This window comes from Indicator indicator, unplaced genomic scaffold, assembly GCF_027791375.1.
Source record: "Indicator indicator isolate 239-I01 unplaced genomic scaffold, UM_Iind_1.1 iindUn_scaffold_65, whole genome shotgun sequence".
Classification (NCBI taxonomy): domain Eukaryota; kingdom Metazoa; phylum Chordata; class Aves; order Piciformes; family Indicatoridae; genus Indicator; species Indicator indicator.
The window spans coordinates 47,917-62,382 of record NW_026539196.1 but is presented as its reverse complement, the minus strand read 5'-3'; the positions used below and the strand labels follow the sequence as shown (position 1 = coordinate 62,382).

At 61.0% G+C, this 14,466-nt stretch overlaps 1 protein-coding gene across 1 annotated transcript; it reads left to right on the top strand.

Moving 5' to 3' along the window:
* Positions 1-9,824: 9,824 nt before the first annotated feature.
* Positions 9,825-13,729, top strand: ARID5A (AT-rich interaction domain 5A). The gene is made up of 5 exons (XM_054398575.1): positions 9,825-9,972; positions 10,522-10,574; positions 11,568-11,665; positions 11,751-11,900; positions 12,508-13,729. The coding sequence occupies exons 1-5, from the start codon at positions 9,918-9,920 to the stop codon at positions 13,727-13,729; spliced, it is 1,578 nt and encodes a 525-aa protein (XP_054254550.1). The 5' UTR covers positions 9,825-9,917.
* The last annotated feature ends 737 nt before the right edge of the window (positions 13,730-14,466 follow it).

Genomic DNA, 14,466 nt, shown 5'->3' with positions numbered 1-14,466 from the left:
GCAATTTTGGGCTAGCCCGGGAGGCCACGTCTACCCAGTCCGTCTGTCAGGAGGCCACGTCTACCGAGTCGCTCTCCCGGGAGCCCACCTCTACCGCCACACTCTCTCGGGAGTCCACGTCTGCCAAGCTCCCTCCCGGGAGGCCACATCTACCGAGTCGCTCCGTCGGGAGAACACGTCTACCCCGTCACTCTCTCGGGAGGCCACGTCTACCAAGCTTCCTCCCGGGAGGCCACATCTACCGAGTCGCTCTCCCAGGAGGCCATGTCTACCGCGTAACTCTCTCGGGAAGGCACATCTACGAAGTTTCCTCCCGGGAGGCCACGTCTACCCAGTCCGTCTGTCGGGAGGCCACGTCTCCCGAGTCGCTCTCCCGGGAGGCCACGTCTCCCGAGTCGCTCCGTCGGGAGGCCACGTCTACCAAGTTTCCTCCTGGGAGGCCACGTCTACACCATCCGTCTGTCGGGAGGCCACGTCTACCGAGTCGCTCTCCCGGGAGTCCACCTCTACCCCATCACTCTGTCGGGAGGCCACGTCTACCCATTGCTCGCTCGGGAGGCCACGTCTGCCCAACCTACAAACGGGGGCCACGTCTACCCACACGACCCCAGGAAACGTCTGGACCCGATGGCAGAAGACGGGGACAATTCCCCCCCCGCCCCCCCGACCCCCTAACCCTCCCCCGAGTAATATCTTCTCAAATTATGCCGGCCCTCGGACTGGTGTGAGGACCTGCTGGACCCAGTGTCAGGTTCCTGGGCCTGGGACTGTGTAGATTCAGCGCCCAGTTTGCCGGCAGAGTAAGTGGGGGCAGGGATATGGGAGTGAAACTAGAAGCAGCCGCGGGGGTCGTGGGGGGCTGTGCCAGCCAGCAGGCGGTTCCGTGAAAGTTACGCGGGGCGGGGCCAAACTGCCCTGGCCTCGGCAGCACCTGGAGCCGGCGGCCGGATCGTGCAGCCGGCACGGGGGCCCTGGCAGCAGAGGCGAGTAGAGCCGGCGCCCCGTTCGCGGTCGCCAAGTGGGGGGTGGGGGGCGGCGCGGGAGGGCAGCAGAGCAGGGAGGGCAGAGACGAGCGGCAAGGGAGCCGGCAGGGGCAAGCGGTTTTTTCGGGGATACGTTACACAAGGGCCGACCTTCCCCGGCCGCGGCTAGAGGGGTTGGGGGTGGAGGGGTGAGGTGGGTGGGGGGGGGGGGGGGGGGTGGGTTTAACCCTTTTTCACTCAATCCTGGAATTATTCACTCGGAGGCGGCGCCTGCCGGGAAGCAAAGGGTTAATGTCGCATTGCCACCACTGTCACCTCCTTCTCTAGCCCCGGGGAGGGGGACACACACAGTGGAGGTTCCCTTCCCCGCCCCCCTTCCCTCCCCCTCCTTAACTTCTGCTTTTTTTCTGGCTTTTGGCTCAAAAATGAGTCCCTGAAGGACTTCTTTTTTTTAATTATATTTTATTTTGGGGGTTCTTACCCAAACTGGTGCCAGGGTGAAGGGTTGGGGGAGGGGGGGAGAGGAGATTCTTGCTCCTGGGAGGCTGAGCACCCTCGGGTGGGGGGCGTAGGGATGAGGACCCATGGATGAGGGTCGAGCACCCATGGGTGGGGGGTTGAGGACCCATGGGTGTGGATCAAGGACCCAGGGTGAGAGTCAAGCACCCATGGGTGGGGGGTTGAGCACCCATGGGTGGGGTGTAGGGGGTTGAGGACCCATGGGGGAGGGTTGAACAGCCATGGGTGGGGGGTTGAGCGCCCACGGGTGGGGAGTGTGGGGTTGAGCACCCATGGATGGGAGTCAAGGACCCATGGGTGGGAGTTGAGCACCCATGGGTGGGGAGTGTGGGGCTGAGCACCCATGGGTAGGGTGTTGAGGACCCATGGGTGGGGATCAAGGACCCATGGGTGAGAGTGGAGTACCCATGGGTGGAAGGGTTGAGCACCCCTGTTTCGGTGGCCAGGACCCATGGGTGGGAGGTGTGGGGCTGAGTACCTATGGGTGGGGGTCGAGCACCCATGGATGGGGGATTGAGCACCCATGGGTGGGGGCTGTGGGGCTGAGTACCTATGGATGGGGGTGGTGTGGGGTTGAAGACCCCTGGGTGGGGATCAAGGACCCATGGGTGAGAGTTGAGCACCTATGGGTGGGGGGTGTGGGGTCGAGGAGCCATGGGGGAGGGTTGAGCAGCCATGGGTGGAAGGGTTGAGCACCCATGTTTGGGTGGCCAGGACCCATGGGTGGGAGCTGAGCACCCATGGGTGGGAGGTGTGGGGCTGAGTACCCAGAGATGGGGGTGGAGTATCCATGGGGGGAGCATCCATGGGTGGGGGTCAAGCACCTATGGGTGGGAGTTGAGCACCCATGGGTGGGGGCTGTGGGGTTGAGCACCCATAGGTGGGGGTTAAGCACCCATGGGTGAGCATTCTGGGGCTGAGCACCCCGGGTGGAGCTTGAGCCACCTATGGGTGCTCTCCACCACATCCCCGGTCCAGCCCCAACCATCCTCCACTTTCAAGTGGCTTTGGTCTTGTGAGGCTGGGATGTGGTCCCAGGCTGGGTGCTTGGGGGGGGGGGGGAGGGGCGCGATTCTTGGGGTGCTGCTCCTGGTTTGAGCACCCACGGGTGAACGCTGTGGGGTGAAGCACCTTTGGGTGCTCTCCAGCACGTCCCAGTCCACTTCCAAGTGGCTTTGGTCCCATGGGTCTGGGATGCTCAAGCTGGGGACAAAGTGGAACCCAGCTCCCGAGTGATGCTGGGGGGGGAGCGGGGGCAAGGGGGGCAAACCCTCTTTGCCCACCTCGGAGTGGCACCGAGACCCCACGAGGGGTGCCAGGACACCACGATTGGCACCAGGACCCCCATGAGGGGTGCCAGGATTCCGTGAGGGGCACCAGGACCCCACGAGGGGTGTCAGGACTCCACGATTGGCACCAGGACTCTACAAGGGGTGCCACGATTCCACGATTGGCACCAGGATCCCACGAGGAGTGCCAGGACTCCACGAGGGGCACCAGGATCCCACGAAGAGAGCCAGGACTCCACGAGGGGCAAAAGGACTCCATGAGGGGCACCAGGACTCCACGCGGGGTGCCAGGACTCCATGAGGGATGTCAACGCCCCACGAAGGGTGCCAGGAGTCCACGAGGGGCAACAGGAGTCCACAAGAGGCATCACGACCCCATGCGGGATGCCAGGACCCCACGAGGGACGTCAGGACCCCACGAGGGACGCCGTGACTCCACGAGAGATTCCAGGACTATACAAGGGGCATCAGGACCCCACGAGGGGCACCAGGACTCCACGAGGGTCCCCAACCCCCCCCCCCCCGGGACAGAGCAGCGCCAGGACCTCGGGTGGACTTCGGCGGTGGTGCGGGAAGTCCACCAGAGTCATCCAGGCTTTGGGGGGATGGGGAGGGAGGGAGGTAGAGAACCCCCAAAAGTCCCCCCCCAGGTTCCGGTAAGGAAGGAGTCAGTGGCACAGCACCCCCCCGGGCAACGCCACTTCCCGGGGGGGGGGGAAATGAGTCATCCCCAGCCCAGCGGCCCCACGAACACCAGCGAAAAAAAAAAAACCAACCCCGAGCGGAGCTCTTCCTCCCCATGAGCTGCTCAGCCTCCAGCTCCGGCCCCGGTGAGTGCTGGCGCTGGGCTCCGTGGGGTGCGGTTTTGGCGGGGGGGGTGTCCCGGGGATGAGGAGAAGTGGAGTTGATTTGGGGGGGGAGGGGGTCCCAGCATGAGCCCCGCGGGCTCGAATCGCCCAACAGCTCCTGCGCGCAACTCTTAGCCCCTCAGCTCCTCATCCTCACCCTTCCAACGGCCTCCAGGGATGAAGATGCCACCCGCGATGCCAACCTGGCCGCCCAACCTTGCCAACCAACCTTGCCAACCAACCTTGCCGCCCCGCCCCAAGCATCCCGAGCTGAGAACTTGGCACAGCGACCACCCTGCGGGAGCGGGAACGGCGGAGAAAAGCCGGAGAGGGGGGCGGGGGGGAACAGAGACTCACCCCAGCCCCGAGTGGGACACCCATGACCACCCCCAGCCCCGAATGGGACATCCACGACCACCCCCAACCCACCCAGTCCCCCCTTCCCCCCCGACGGGTGACGTCAGGAGGTTCTTTTTTGCTCCGGGCGATGACTTCAGCTCCGTTACTCACCCACCGGGCACCGTCACAGGCTGGCACCGGGCCCGGGGGTTGGCACCCTGCCCGGGGCTGGCACCGTGCCCAGGCTATTCCTGGCCGTGACGTTGCGGTGACGTCGGCTCGGGTGGGGATTTTTTTGGGACCAAAATGGTGTAAATTGGGCGGGACTGGTTTGAATTGGGTGATGGGAACCAAAACCCTGCTCGGGCGCTCAGCCTGGCGCTGGCGAAGTGCCAGCCCCTGGCCACCAAAACTTCGTTAATTAGCTACCACCCCCCTCCCGCCAAACCCTCGTTAATTAGCGGCCACCCCAGCCGCCAAAATTTCGTTAATTAGCGGCCATCTCCGCAAACCAAACCCCCGTTAATTAACGCTCCCCCGCCCCGCCACCAAACCCCGTTAATTAGCAGCCCATCTCCGCCACTAAACCCTCTTTATTTAGCGGCCCCCCAGCCACCAAACCCCCGTTAATTAATGGCTACCTCCCTCACTAAACCCCCTTTAATTAGCGCTTCCCCCCCCCCCGCCACCAGAACCTCGTCAATAAGCGCTCCCCCCCCGGCCACCAAAACCTCGTTAATTAGCTGCCCCCCGGCCACCAAAACTTCGTTAATTATCGGCCATCTTCGCCACCAACCCCCCGTTAATTAGTACGTCACCCCCCCACCATCACCACAACCTCATTAATTAGCGACCACCCCACCCATTTCGTTAATTAGCTGCCACCACCAACACCAAACCCCCGTTAATAAGCGCCCCCCACCCCGCTACCAAAACCTCGTTAATTAGCGGCTACCCTGGCCACCAAATCTCCGTTAATTAAAGGCCACCCCCCTCACCAGACCCCCGTTAATTAGCGGCTACCCTGGCCACCAAATCTCCGTTAATTAGCGGCCACCCCGTTCACCAAACCCCCGTTAATTAGCGGCCACTCCTTTCAGCAAACCCCCGTTAATTAGCGGCCACCCCCCTCACCAAACCCTCGTTAATTAGCGCCCCTCCGTCCGTCACCAAAACTTCCTTAATTAGCGGCCTGCTAGCCACCTTTGGTTAATTTTGGTTAACCCTCATTAATTAGCGACCACTCCCGTCACCAAACCCTCGCTAATTAGCGACTACTCTCGCCACCAGACCCCGTTAATTAGCGCCCTCCCCCCGCCCCACCCCGTCGTTAATTAATTAGCAGCGTGCGATGTGCCTAATTAGAGCTCGGGCAGCCCCACGCGGGGGGCTGGCACTGCCATGGCTTTGGCCACCTCAGCCCCAGGGGTTCAGCCCCAACCTGGGCACTTTTCGACCCCTCCCTTCGCTACCCCCGCATTGTCGTCGTTCCCCACCCCCCCCCCCATTGTCCCTCTGTCTGTCCGTCCGTCCCCTTCCCCCCCGCCCCGCGGCTCCGCTTCCTGGCGTTTGGTGTCGGCAGCAGGAAGGGAGGAAGTGGCGTCAGAGGAGCTGGCGGTGCCAGGAACCAGCTGGGCACGGGGGGCAGGGACGGGCATGCGTGTGCTTGGCCTGTTCCTGCTGCACGCCTGTGGCGCGGGTATGCCCCCCCGGACAGGCTTGGCAGCGTGTGCCCACCCTGGCACACGCATTTGGACACCCAGGTGCCCCCGTACACGCGTGCAGACCCCCCTCCGTGGTCACCCCTGAGCACACTTGCACACACGTGTGAACCCCAAGAACGCGCGTGTGAACCCCATGAACACCCTGGCACACACGTGTGCCCACCCTGGCACACGCATTTGAACACTCAGGTGCCCCCTTTACACACACATAGAGCCCCATGGCCACCCCTTAACATGCTTACACATACGTGTGAATCCCATGAACACCCTGGCACACCCATTTAGACACCCAGGTGCCCCCTTACACCCATGTAGAGCTCTGTGCCCACCCCTTAACACACTTGTACACACAGATGCCCACCCTGGTGCCCTCTTATACACATGTAGAGCTCCATGCCCAGCCTTTAACATGCTTACACACACGTGTGCATCCCATGAACACGTGTTAACAGCATGAACACCCTTGCACACCCATTTAGACACCCAAGTGCCATCTTACAGGTAGCACTTCATGCCCACCCCTGCACACACTTACACACTGGTGTGCACCCCATGAACACCCTGGCACACACGTGTGCCCACCCTGGCACAACCATTTACACACCCAGATGCCCTCTTACACCCATGCCCACCCCTCAACACACTTATACACTGGTGTGCATCCCATGAACACCCTGGCACACCCATTTAGACACCCAAGTGCCATCTTACACACAGGTAGAGCTCCATGCCCACCCCTGCACACACTTACACACACGTGTGCACCCCATGAACACCCTGGCACACACATGTGCCCACCCTGGCACAACCATTTACACACCCAGGTGCCCTCTCACACCCATGCCCACCCCCCAAACACCCTTCCACACGCGTGTGCACCCCCAAACCACACACCCCCCCCCCCCATTTCCATGCCCTTGCCCACGCACGCCCTGACCCTGCTCCCGCCGCCGCCCAATAGGAGGAGGGGAGGCGTGGCCTCCCCAACCAATCACAACGCAGCGGGGCGGGGCCTCCCTGCCCCACCCCGGGGGCAGTCACATGGCGAAGGGAGCGGAGCGGGACCCAGAAGCTGCGTGGGGGTAAATTCGAGCGGGGGGGTTAGGGAGGGAACCCCCCCCCCAAAAAAAAACACTCGGGAAGCGGGGAGAGGGATGCTGTAGCCCCCCCACCCCCCGTCCCTCTCCCCCTGACTCCTTTCCTCAGTTTCCCCACTCTGCCACCTCCGGTTTTTGCCTCTTTCGGAGGAAGTTTTGCATCCCGGAACAGGCAGCGAGGGGAGGATTTGGGGGGAGGGCGAGGGTTAAATTTAGGGGGGGTGGGCAGCCAGGGAAGAGTTTTGGGGCCACGGCGGCACCCACCAGGCACCAAAATCGGCCGGCGGCCGATTTTGGTGCCTGGTGGGTACCGCCGTGGGCCCAAATCCCCCCAGTTTAGCTTTAATTTGGGGCGGGCAACGATTTGAGGTTTGGGGACCCCCCCCCCCCTTTTTTTTTTTATTTCAGCTCCAGGATCCCCCCAAAAATGAAGGACGAGGCCTCCCCCTCCGTGGAGCAGCAGCCAGACCCCCAGGACCCCCCTGCTGCTGTGAGTGCCTGGGGGGGGGGTGGGCTGAACCCCCACTTTGGAGGAGGCAAAGTGAGGCTGAGGATGGGGTTGAGAGGGGAAATTGATCCCAAAGAGGGGGGGAAGGGGGGGAGAGAACCTTAATTAATGAGCTAATTAAGCCGGTGGCTTCTAATGGCTTCCTAATGATGGTTAGCAATTAGCATTTTGATTGGTTTTTGGGTCTTGATGGAGGAGGAGGAAAGGTTGGAGTTGAGCACTGAGCACCCCCTTAACCCCCCCAAAAAATTTGGGTTTCATCCTTAATTCTTCACCTAATAAACCTGTTGGGCCCTAATTTTATCCTGATAATCTAATTGTGTCCTAATAATTCTGTCCTCCTAATCTAATTCTCTCCTGATCATGATTAGAAATTATCATTTTGATTATTTTTCCTCTCGATGGAGGGGGAAAGGTTGGAGTTGGGCACTCAGCACCCCGTTAACCCCCCCAAAAAATTTGGGTGTAATCCTTCATTTTTCACCTAATAAACCTCTTGGGCCCTAATTATGTCCTAATAATTCTGTCTTAATAATTTAATTATGTCCTAATAACGATTAGAAATCATTATTCTGATTATTTTTCCTCTCAATGGAGGGGGAAAGGTTGGAGTTGGGCACTCAGCACCCCCTTAACCCCCCGCAAAAAATTTGGTTTTCATCCTTAATTCTTCACCTGTTGGGCCCTAATTCTGCCTTAATGATCTAATTGTGTCCTAATAATGCTTAGAAATTAATATTTTAATTATGTTTGGATCTTGATGGGAGGGGCAAAAGTTGGAATTTGCAACTTCCTCATCCCTCCCTCCCCCCTCCAAAAAAAAAAAAATCAACTTTAGATAAAATTGAGGCAGCCGAGACCAAAAAGAAGCAAATTATGAAGGGGGGTGGGGGGGGTTAATTAATTAATTAATACTAATAATGAAATAAACAGATTTCCATCCCCCCCCCAACGTCTTTTGGAGCAGCTGCTTTGCCCAAAAATAGCAACAAGTTTTATAACTCCAGAAAAAATGTGGAACAAACAAAAAAGAAACAACCCAGGGAGGAATATTTTTAGCTGCGGAAGGCGGCGGTGGAGGGAGGGAGGGAGGGAGATGGGAAAGGAGGGGAGGGGGAGGAGGAGGTTTGGAAGCTGAATTTCTGCTCGTCTGGGGTTCCTGGAAGCTGTTCCTCAGCTTCTCAGCAGCTTTGACCAACTTGGCTTGGGGCCCAGGTTGTCTTCTGCTGAGCTAAAAGCTGGTTAAGAGCTGGCAGCTTGCTGCTGAGGGAGGGAGGAAGAGGGGAAGGAAAGGAGGGAGGGAGGAAGAGGGGAAGGAAAGGAGGGAGGGAGGAAGAGGGGAAGGAAAGGAGGGAGGGAGGAAGAGGGGAAGGGAAGGAGGGAGGGAGGAAGAGGGGAAGGGAAGGAAAGGAGGGAGGGAGGAAGAGGGAAGGAAGGAAAGGAGGGAGGGAGGAAGAGGGGAAGGAAGGAAAGGAGGGAGGGAGGAAGAGGGGAAGGGAAGGAAAGGAGGGAGGGAGGAAGAGGGAAGGGAAGGAAAGGAGGGAGGGAGGAAGAGGGGAAGGGAAGGAAAGGAGGGAGGGAGGAAGAGGGGAAGGGAAGGAAAGGAGGGAGGGAGGAAGAGGGGAAGGGAAGGAAAGGAGGGAGGGAGGAAGAGGGGAAGGGAAGGAAAGGAGGGAGGGAGGAAGAGGGGAAGGGAAGGAAAGAGGAGGGAGGAAGAGGGGAAGGGAAGGAAAGGAGGGAGGGAGGAAGAGGGGAAGGGAAGGAAAGGAGGGAGGGAGGAAGAGGGAAGGGAAGGAAAGGAGGGAGGGAGGAAGAGGGGAAGGGAAGGAAAGGAGGGAGGGAGAAGAGGGGAAGGAGGAAAGGAGGGAGGGAGGAAGAGGGGAAGGGAAGGAAAGGAGGGAGGGAGGAAGAGGGGAAGGGAAGGAAAGGAGGGAGGGAGAAGAGGGGAAGGGAAGGAAAGGAGGGAGGGAGGAAGAGGGGAAGGGAAGGAGGGAGGGAGGAAGAGGGGAAGGGAAGGAAAGGAGGGAGGGAGGAAGAGGGGAAGGGAAGGAAAGGAGGGAGGGAGGAAGAAAGGGAGGAAGGGGGAGTGTTGGGTGCTTACTGGAGGTTTTTGCAGCCAGGCTGGATGTGGCTGTGAGCAACCTGCTGTGGTGTGAGGTGTCCCTGCCCATGGCAGGGGGTTGGAACTGGCTGCTCCTTGAGCTCCCTTCCAGCCCTGACAATTGTGTGAATTCTGTGCCTCAGTTTCTCTTTTGGTTTCCCCTCCATCCAATTTCGATTGGATGTGAGGAACAAGTTCTGCACCATGAGGGTGCTGGAACGCTGCAGGAGGTTGCCCAGGGAGGTGGTTGGGGCCCCAGCCCTAGAGCTGCTCAAGGTGAGGCTGGACAGGGCTGTGGGCAACCTGCTCTGGTTGGGGATGTCCCTGCTGAGTGCAGGGGGTTGGACTGGAGGAGCTCTGGAGCAACCAACCCAACCCAACCCAACCCATTCTGTGATTTCTTGTAGGACTCAAAGGATGGATCCAAGCAGGAGGAGGCTTTGGAAGAAGCACCAAGCAGTGAGGAGAAAGAGGAGGAGGAAGCCTTCCTCATCAGCCTCTACAAGTTCATGAAGGACAGGCACACCCCCATCGAGAGGATCCCCCACCTGGGCTTCAAGCAGAGTATGTCCCAGCGAGCTGCTGGTGCCCATGGCCTGCTGTCACCACAGCCCCCTGCCCCCTCCTCTGCCCCTGCCCCTCACATACCCCCCAGCCCTCATGTCCCCCTCACCTTGGTGTCCCCCTGACCTGTGCATCCTCATTAGTGTCCCCCTGACCTTTGTGTCCCTCTCCCCTTGTCTCCCCCTGCCCCCTCCTGTCCTCCTGACCCTCACATTCCCCCCTTGACCCTCATGTCCCCCTGACCCTGGTGTCCTTCTCCCCTGGTGTCCTTCTCCCCTTGTGTCCTCCTGACCCTCAGGTCCCTCTAACCCCTGTCCTCCCCCTTCCTCCTGTCCCCCCTGACCCTCCCATCCCCCCTGAGCCCTCATGTCCCCTTGACCCTCATGTCTTTCACCATGGTGTCCCCCTGACTCATGTCCCCCTGTCTCATGTCCCCCTGACCTTTGCGTCCCTCTCCCCTTGTGTCCTCACGTGCCTCTCCCACCCTGTCCCCCCATGTCCCCCTGTCCCCCCATGTCCCCCTGACCTTCTGCATCTCCCTGTTTCCAGTTAACCTCTGGAAGATCTACAAAGCAGTGGAGAACCTGGGAGCCTATGAGCTGGTAAGGGGTGGGAGGGCCTGGGTGCCAGGATGGCCTCTGGGTGCTGAGATCTTACTTGGGTGGCCCCAGAATGCTCACCTGGGTGCTGGGACGTTCTCCTGGGTGCCAGGATGGCTCCTAGGTGCCAGGATGTTCACCAGGGTGGCTCCTGGGTGCCACAATGGCTCCCTAGGGCCAGGATCTTTTCCTGGGTGTTTAGATGTCCCCTGGGTGCCAGGATAGCTCCTGGGTGCTTGGATGTCCCCTGAGTGCCAGGATGGCTCCTGAGTTCCAGCATGTTCCCCTGGGTGCCAGGATAGCTCCTGAGCACCAGGATCTTTTCCTGGGTGCCAGGATATACCCCTGGGTGGCAGGATGTTCTCCTGGGCGCCAAGATGTTTTACTGGATGCTTGGATGTCCTCTGAGTGCCAGGATCCTTTCCTGGGTGTTTGGCTCTCTCCTGGGTGCCAGGATCCTTTCCTGGGTGCTTGGCTCTCCCCTGGGTGCCAGGATCCTTTCCGGGTGTTTGGCTCTCCCCTGGGTGCCAGGATGCTCTTCTGGGTGCCAGGATGTTTTACTGGGTGGTTGGATATCCTCTGAGGACCAGGACATGCCCCTGAGTGCCAGGATGGCTCTGGAGCACCAGGATCTTTTCCTGAGTGTTTGGCTATCCCCTGTGTGCCAGGATGTTCCCCTGGGTGCCAGGATGTTTTACTGGGTGCTGGAACGCTCCCCTGGGTGCCAAGACCTTTTCTTGTGTGTTTGGATATCCCCTGGGTGCCAGGATACTCCCCTGGGTGCCAGGATGTTTTACTGGGTGCTTGGATGTCCTCTGGGTGCCAGGACCTTTTCCTGTGTGTTTGGATGTCCCCTGGGTGCCAGGATGTTTTACGGGGTGCTGGAACGCTTCCCTGGGTGCCAGGACCTTTTCCTGTGTGTTTGGCTATCCCCTGGGTGCCAGGCTGCTCCCCTGGGTGCCAGGCTGTGCAAGGCCTCCCTCCTCCCCCCGGCAGGTGACGGGGCGGCGGCTCTGGAAGAACGTCTACGACGAGCTGGGGGGCAGCCCGGGCAGCACCAGCGCAGCCACCTGCACCCGGCGGCACTACGAGAGGTAGGGCCCGAGCCAGGGCTGCCCTCCTCTGCCTCTGCCCCTGCCTCGCTTGCCCCTCCTGCTTCTGACTGCCCCCACCCCACAGGCTGGTCCTCCCCTACGTGCGGCACCTCAAGGGGGAGGAGGACAAACCCCTGCCCCCCAGCAAGCCCCGCAAGCAGTACAAGGCCTCCAAGGGCAGCCAGCCTGGAGAGAAGAGCAGGAGGGCCAAGAAGGAGAAGGGCCAGGAGCAGGTGTGTGGGCATCACACCCCCTCCGTGTGGGCATCACACCCCCTCCGTGTGGGCATCACCCCCTCCGTATGGGCATCATCCCCTCTGTGTGGGCGTCACCCCCTCCCAAGAGCAGCCCCAGGACCCCACTGCAGCCCCACTGTGGCAGGGGAGAGGGAGCAGGGGGGTGAGCCAGGAGGGATGTGGTTGAGCTCGGAACTGCCCAGGGGGAGGTGGTGGAGTCTCCAGCCATGGAGGTGCTCAAGGAACCTGTGGCCATGGCACCTGGGCCCTGATGGCACCTGGGCCCTGGTTTGGTGGCCATGGTGGGGCTGGGTTGATGTTGGAGTTGATCTTAGAAGGCTTTCCCAACCCAAACATTTCAATGATTCTGAAAATCCTCTGGCCATGGCCCTTGGGGCCAGGGTTTGGTGGCTGTGGTGGTGCTGGGTTGATGTTGGACTGGATGACCTCAGAGGGCTTTGCCCACCCAAGCCAGTGGGTGGTGATGAGCCAAAGGGCTGTGGACAAAGAGGAGAGCAGAGGGGCTGGAGGGACCCCAGGGCTGGGGCAGAGGCCAGCACCCCCACCTTGACCCCCACCATGACCCCCACCTTTCTGCTTGCAGAGGCCTCCAGCCAAGGTGAAGCCAGAGGACAGCAGGGAGGTGGCGGAGCAGGGCCAGGTGGCTGAGGGATGCTCCAGCCCCGTGGTGCCGACCCCCAGCCCCTCGGGGGGCAGTCCCAGCACCTGCAGGCCCCACGCTGAGACCCACAAGCGCCTTTTCTCCAGCTTCTACTCCAAAGGCAACCACCCCATCATGTCTCCCCTGGCCAAGAAGAAGCTGCTGGCCCAGGTGAGCAAGGCTGAGTCCTCGCACTGCCACAAACGCCACTGCCCCGAGGGCCAGCGGGCAGCGAGCCAGGCTGCCCACACCCCCCAGCCCCTCCGGCCACCCACCGGCCCCCACCTGCAGCAGCAGAAGAGCCCAGAGCCAGCAGGAGCTCAGGACCCAGCCCAGGGCATTGGGAGCCAGGTGGGACCCATCCTTGGTGGCAGAGACACCCAAGGCTGCCCACAGGCTGAGGATGGGCACCAGGCCCCTGCCACCTTTACCGGCTGCTTCCATGCCTGCTGCAGCGAGGGGCTCAAGCCCCTGGGCTGCCACCGGCTCTGGGGGCACTGCTCCAGCCTGAAGGAGTGTTTGGAGCCATCTTCCAGCTTCCCACCATCCCCACCCGAGGAGCCCCAAGACCTGAGGAGCCCAGCGGGGCAGCGGTGGAGCGGGGACGGCCAGCGGGCAGTCGGCAAAGGCTGCTGGGTGACCCCCGGGGCCCTGCCAAGGGGCAAGCGTGGCCAGGAGGAGGAGGAGGAAGAGGAAGAAGACGAGGAGGAGGAGGATGAAGAGGATGAGATGGTGTTTGGCCCCAGTGCCAAGCTAGGTGCCATCTCCCCCTTGCTGGAGGGCAGGGATAGGGGCAGCGGGGGCCTGGCCAAGCCCAAGGCGGTGGTGGCCAGCCCTGGGTACAGCCCGGGGGGGTACACGGGGGTGATGCTGCGCTTCCCCCTGAGCTTCGGCAACCCCCTGGAGCACCTCAAGAGCCAGGGGGTGCCGGTGCCACCTGCCCTCTCTGCCAGCCCCTTCATCATCCCTGCTTTCCCCAGCCCTTTGGTGACCACCTCCACGCAGCCCCCCGAGCTCTGCCAGCCGCTGGCGCCCGGCCTTGGGCACTACCCAGTGTCCATCGAGGGCTCCCTGCGGCACCAGCCCTACCCGGCGGCGCCGTGGCGCGGCCCTGCCAGCTCCAGCTCCCCACACGTGCCAGCCTTCCACCACCATGCCAGGCTCTAGGTCCCATCCTGCTCCAGAGCAGCCCATGGAGAAGGGAGCTGGAGGGGAAAACGCAAGAGGCTGAGGTGGTGCTGGAGCTGTCGCCACTGAGGGACCAGGAGGAGCCAGCTTGGACCTTCTCATTTTCCACTCCTGGGGCTAGAGCTGTTTGTACCCTCCAGGGTTGTGCTGGGGCCTGAGCTGCCAGAGCCTGGGCTCCTCTCCATGTTATATCCATGTCCATATCCATAAAGGAAAAGGCAGCCAAAGGAGGTTTCTGTTTTGCTGGAGGAGGCCTGGTGCAGCTGAGCCCAGAGATGGTCCTTGCCCTGCTGCTGTGCCCAGGATGTTCCAGAGCTCCACTGCTTCACAGCACAGAACCCAAAGACTTTCAGATGATGGAGTCCAACCAGAACCTGACAGCTCCCAGGGCACCACCACCCCTGGCCCTCAGCACCACATCTGCACAGCTCTGAAACCCCTCCAGGGATGGGGACTCCACCACTGCCTTGGGCAGCCTGGGCCAGGCCTTGACAACCCTCACGGGCAAGAAATTGTTCCTCATGGCCAACCTGAACCTGCCCTGGGGCAACCTGAGGCCATTGCCTCTTGTCCTGTCCCTTCTTGGCAGAAGAGACCAAGCTCCACCTGGCTCCAGCCTCTTCCCAAGGAGCTGTAGAGAGCCAGAAGGTCTCCCCTCAGCCTCCTTCTCCAGGCTGAACAACTCCAGGTCCCTCAGCTGCTGAGCACCCCCAGAG

Bases quoted from the DNA above. Each gene is read 5' to 3' on its own strand.
- ARID5A (XM_054398575.1), top strand. From the start codon at position 9,918: ATGAAGGACAGGCACACCCCCATCGAGAGGATCCCCCACCTGGGCTTC. The intron at 9,973-10,521 runs GTATGTCCCAGC...CCCTGTTTCCAG, and splicing joins CCACCTGGGCTTCAAGCAGA to TTAACCTCTGGAAGATCTAC. The intron at 11,666-11,750 runs GTAGGGCCCGAG...CCCACCCCACAG, and splicing joins ACCCGGCGGCACTACGAGAG to GCTGGTCCTCCCCTACGTGC.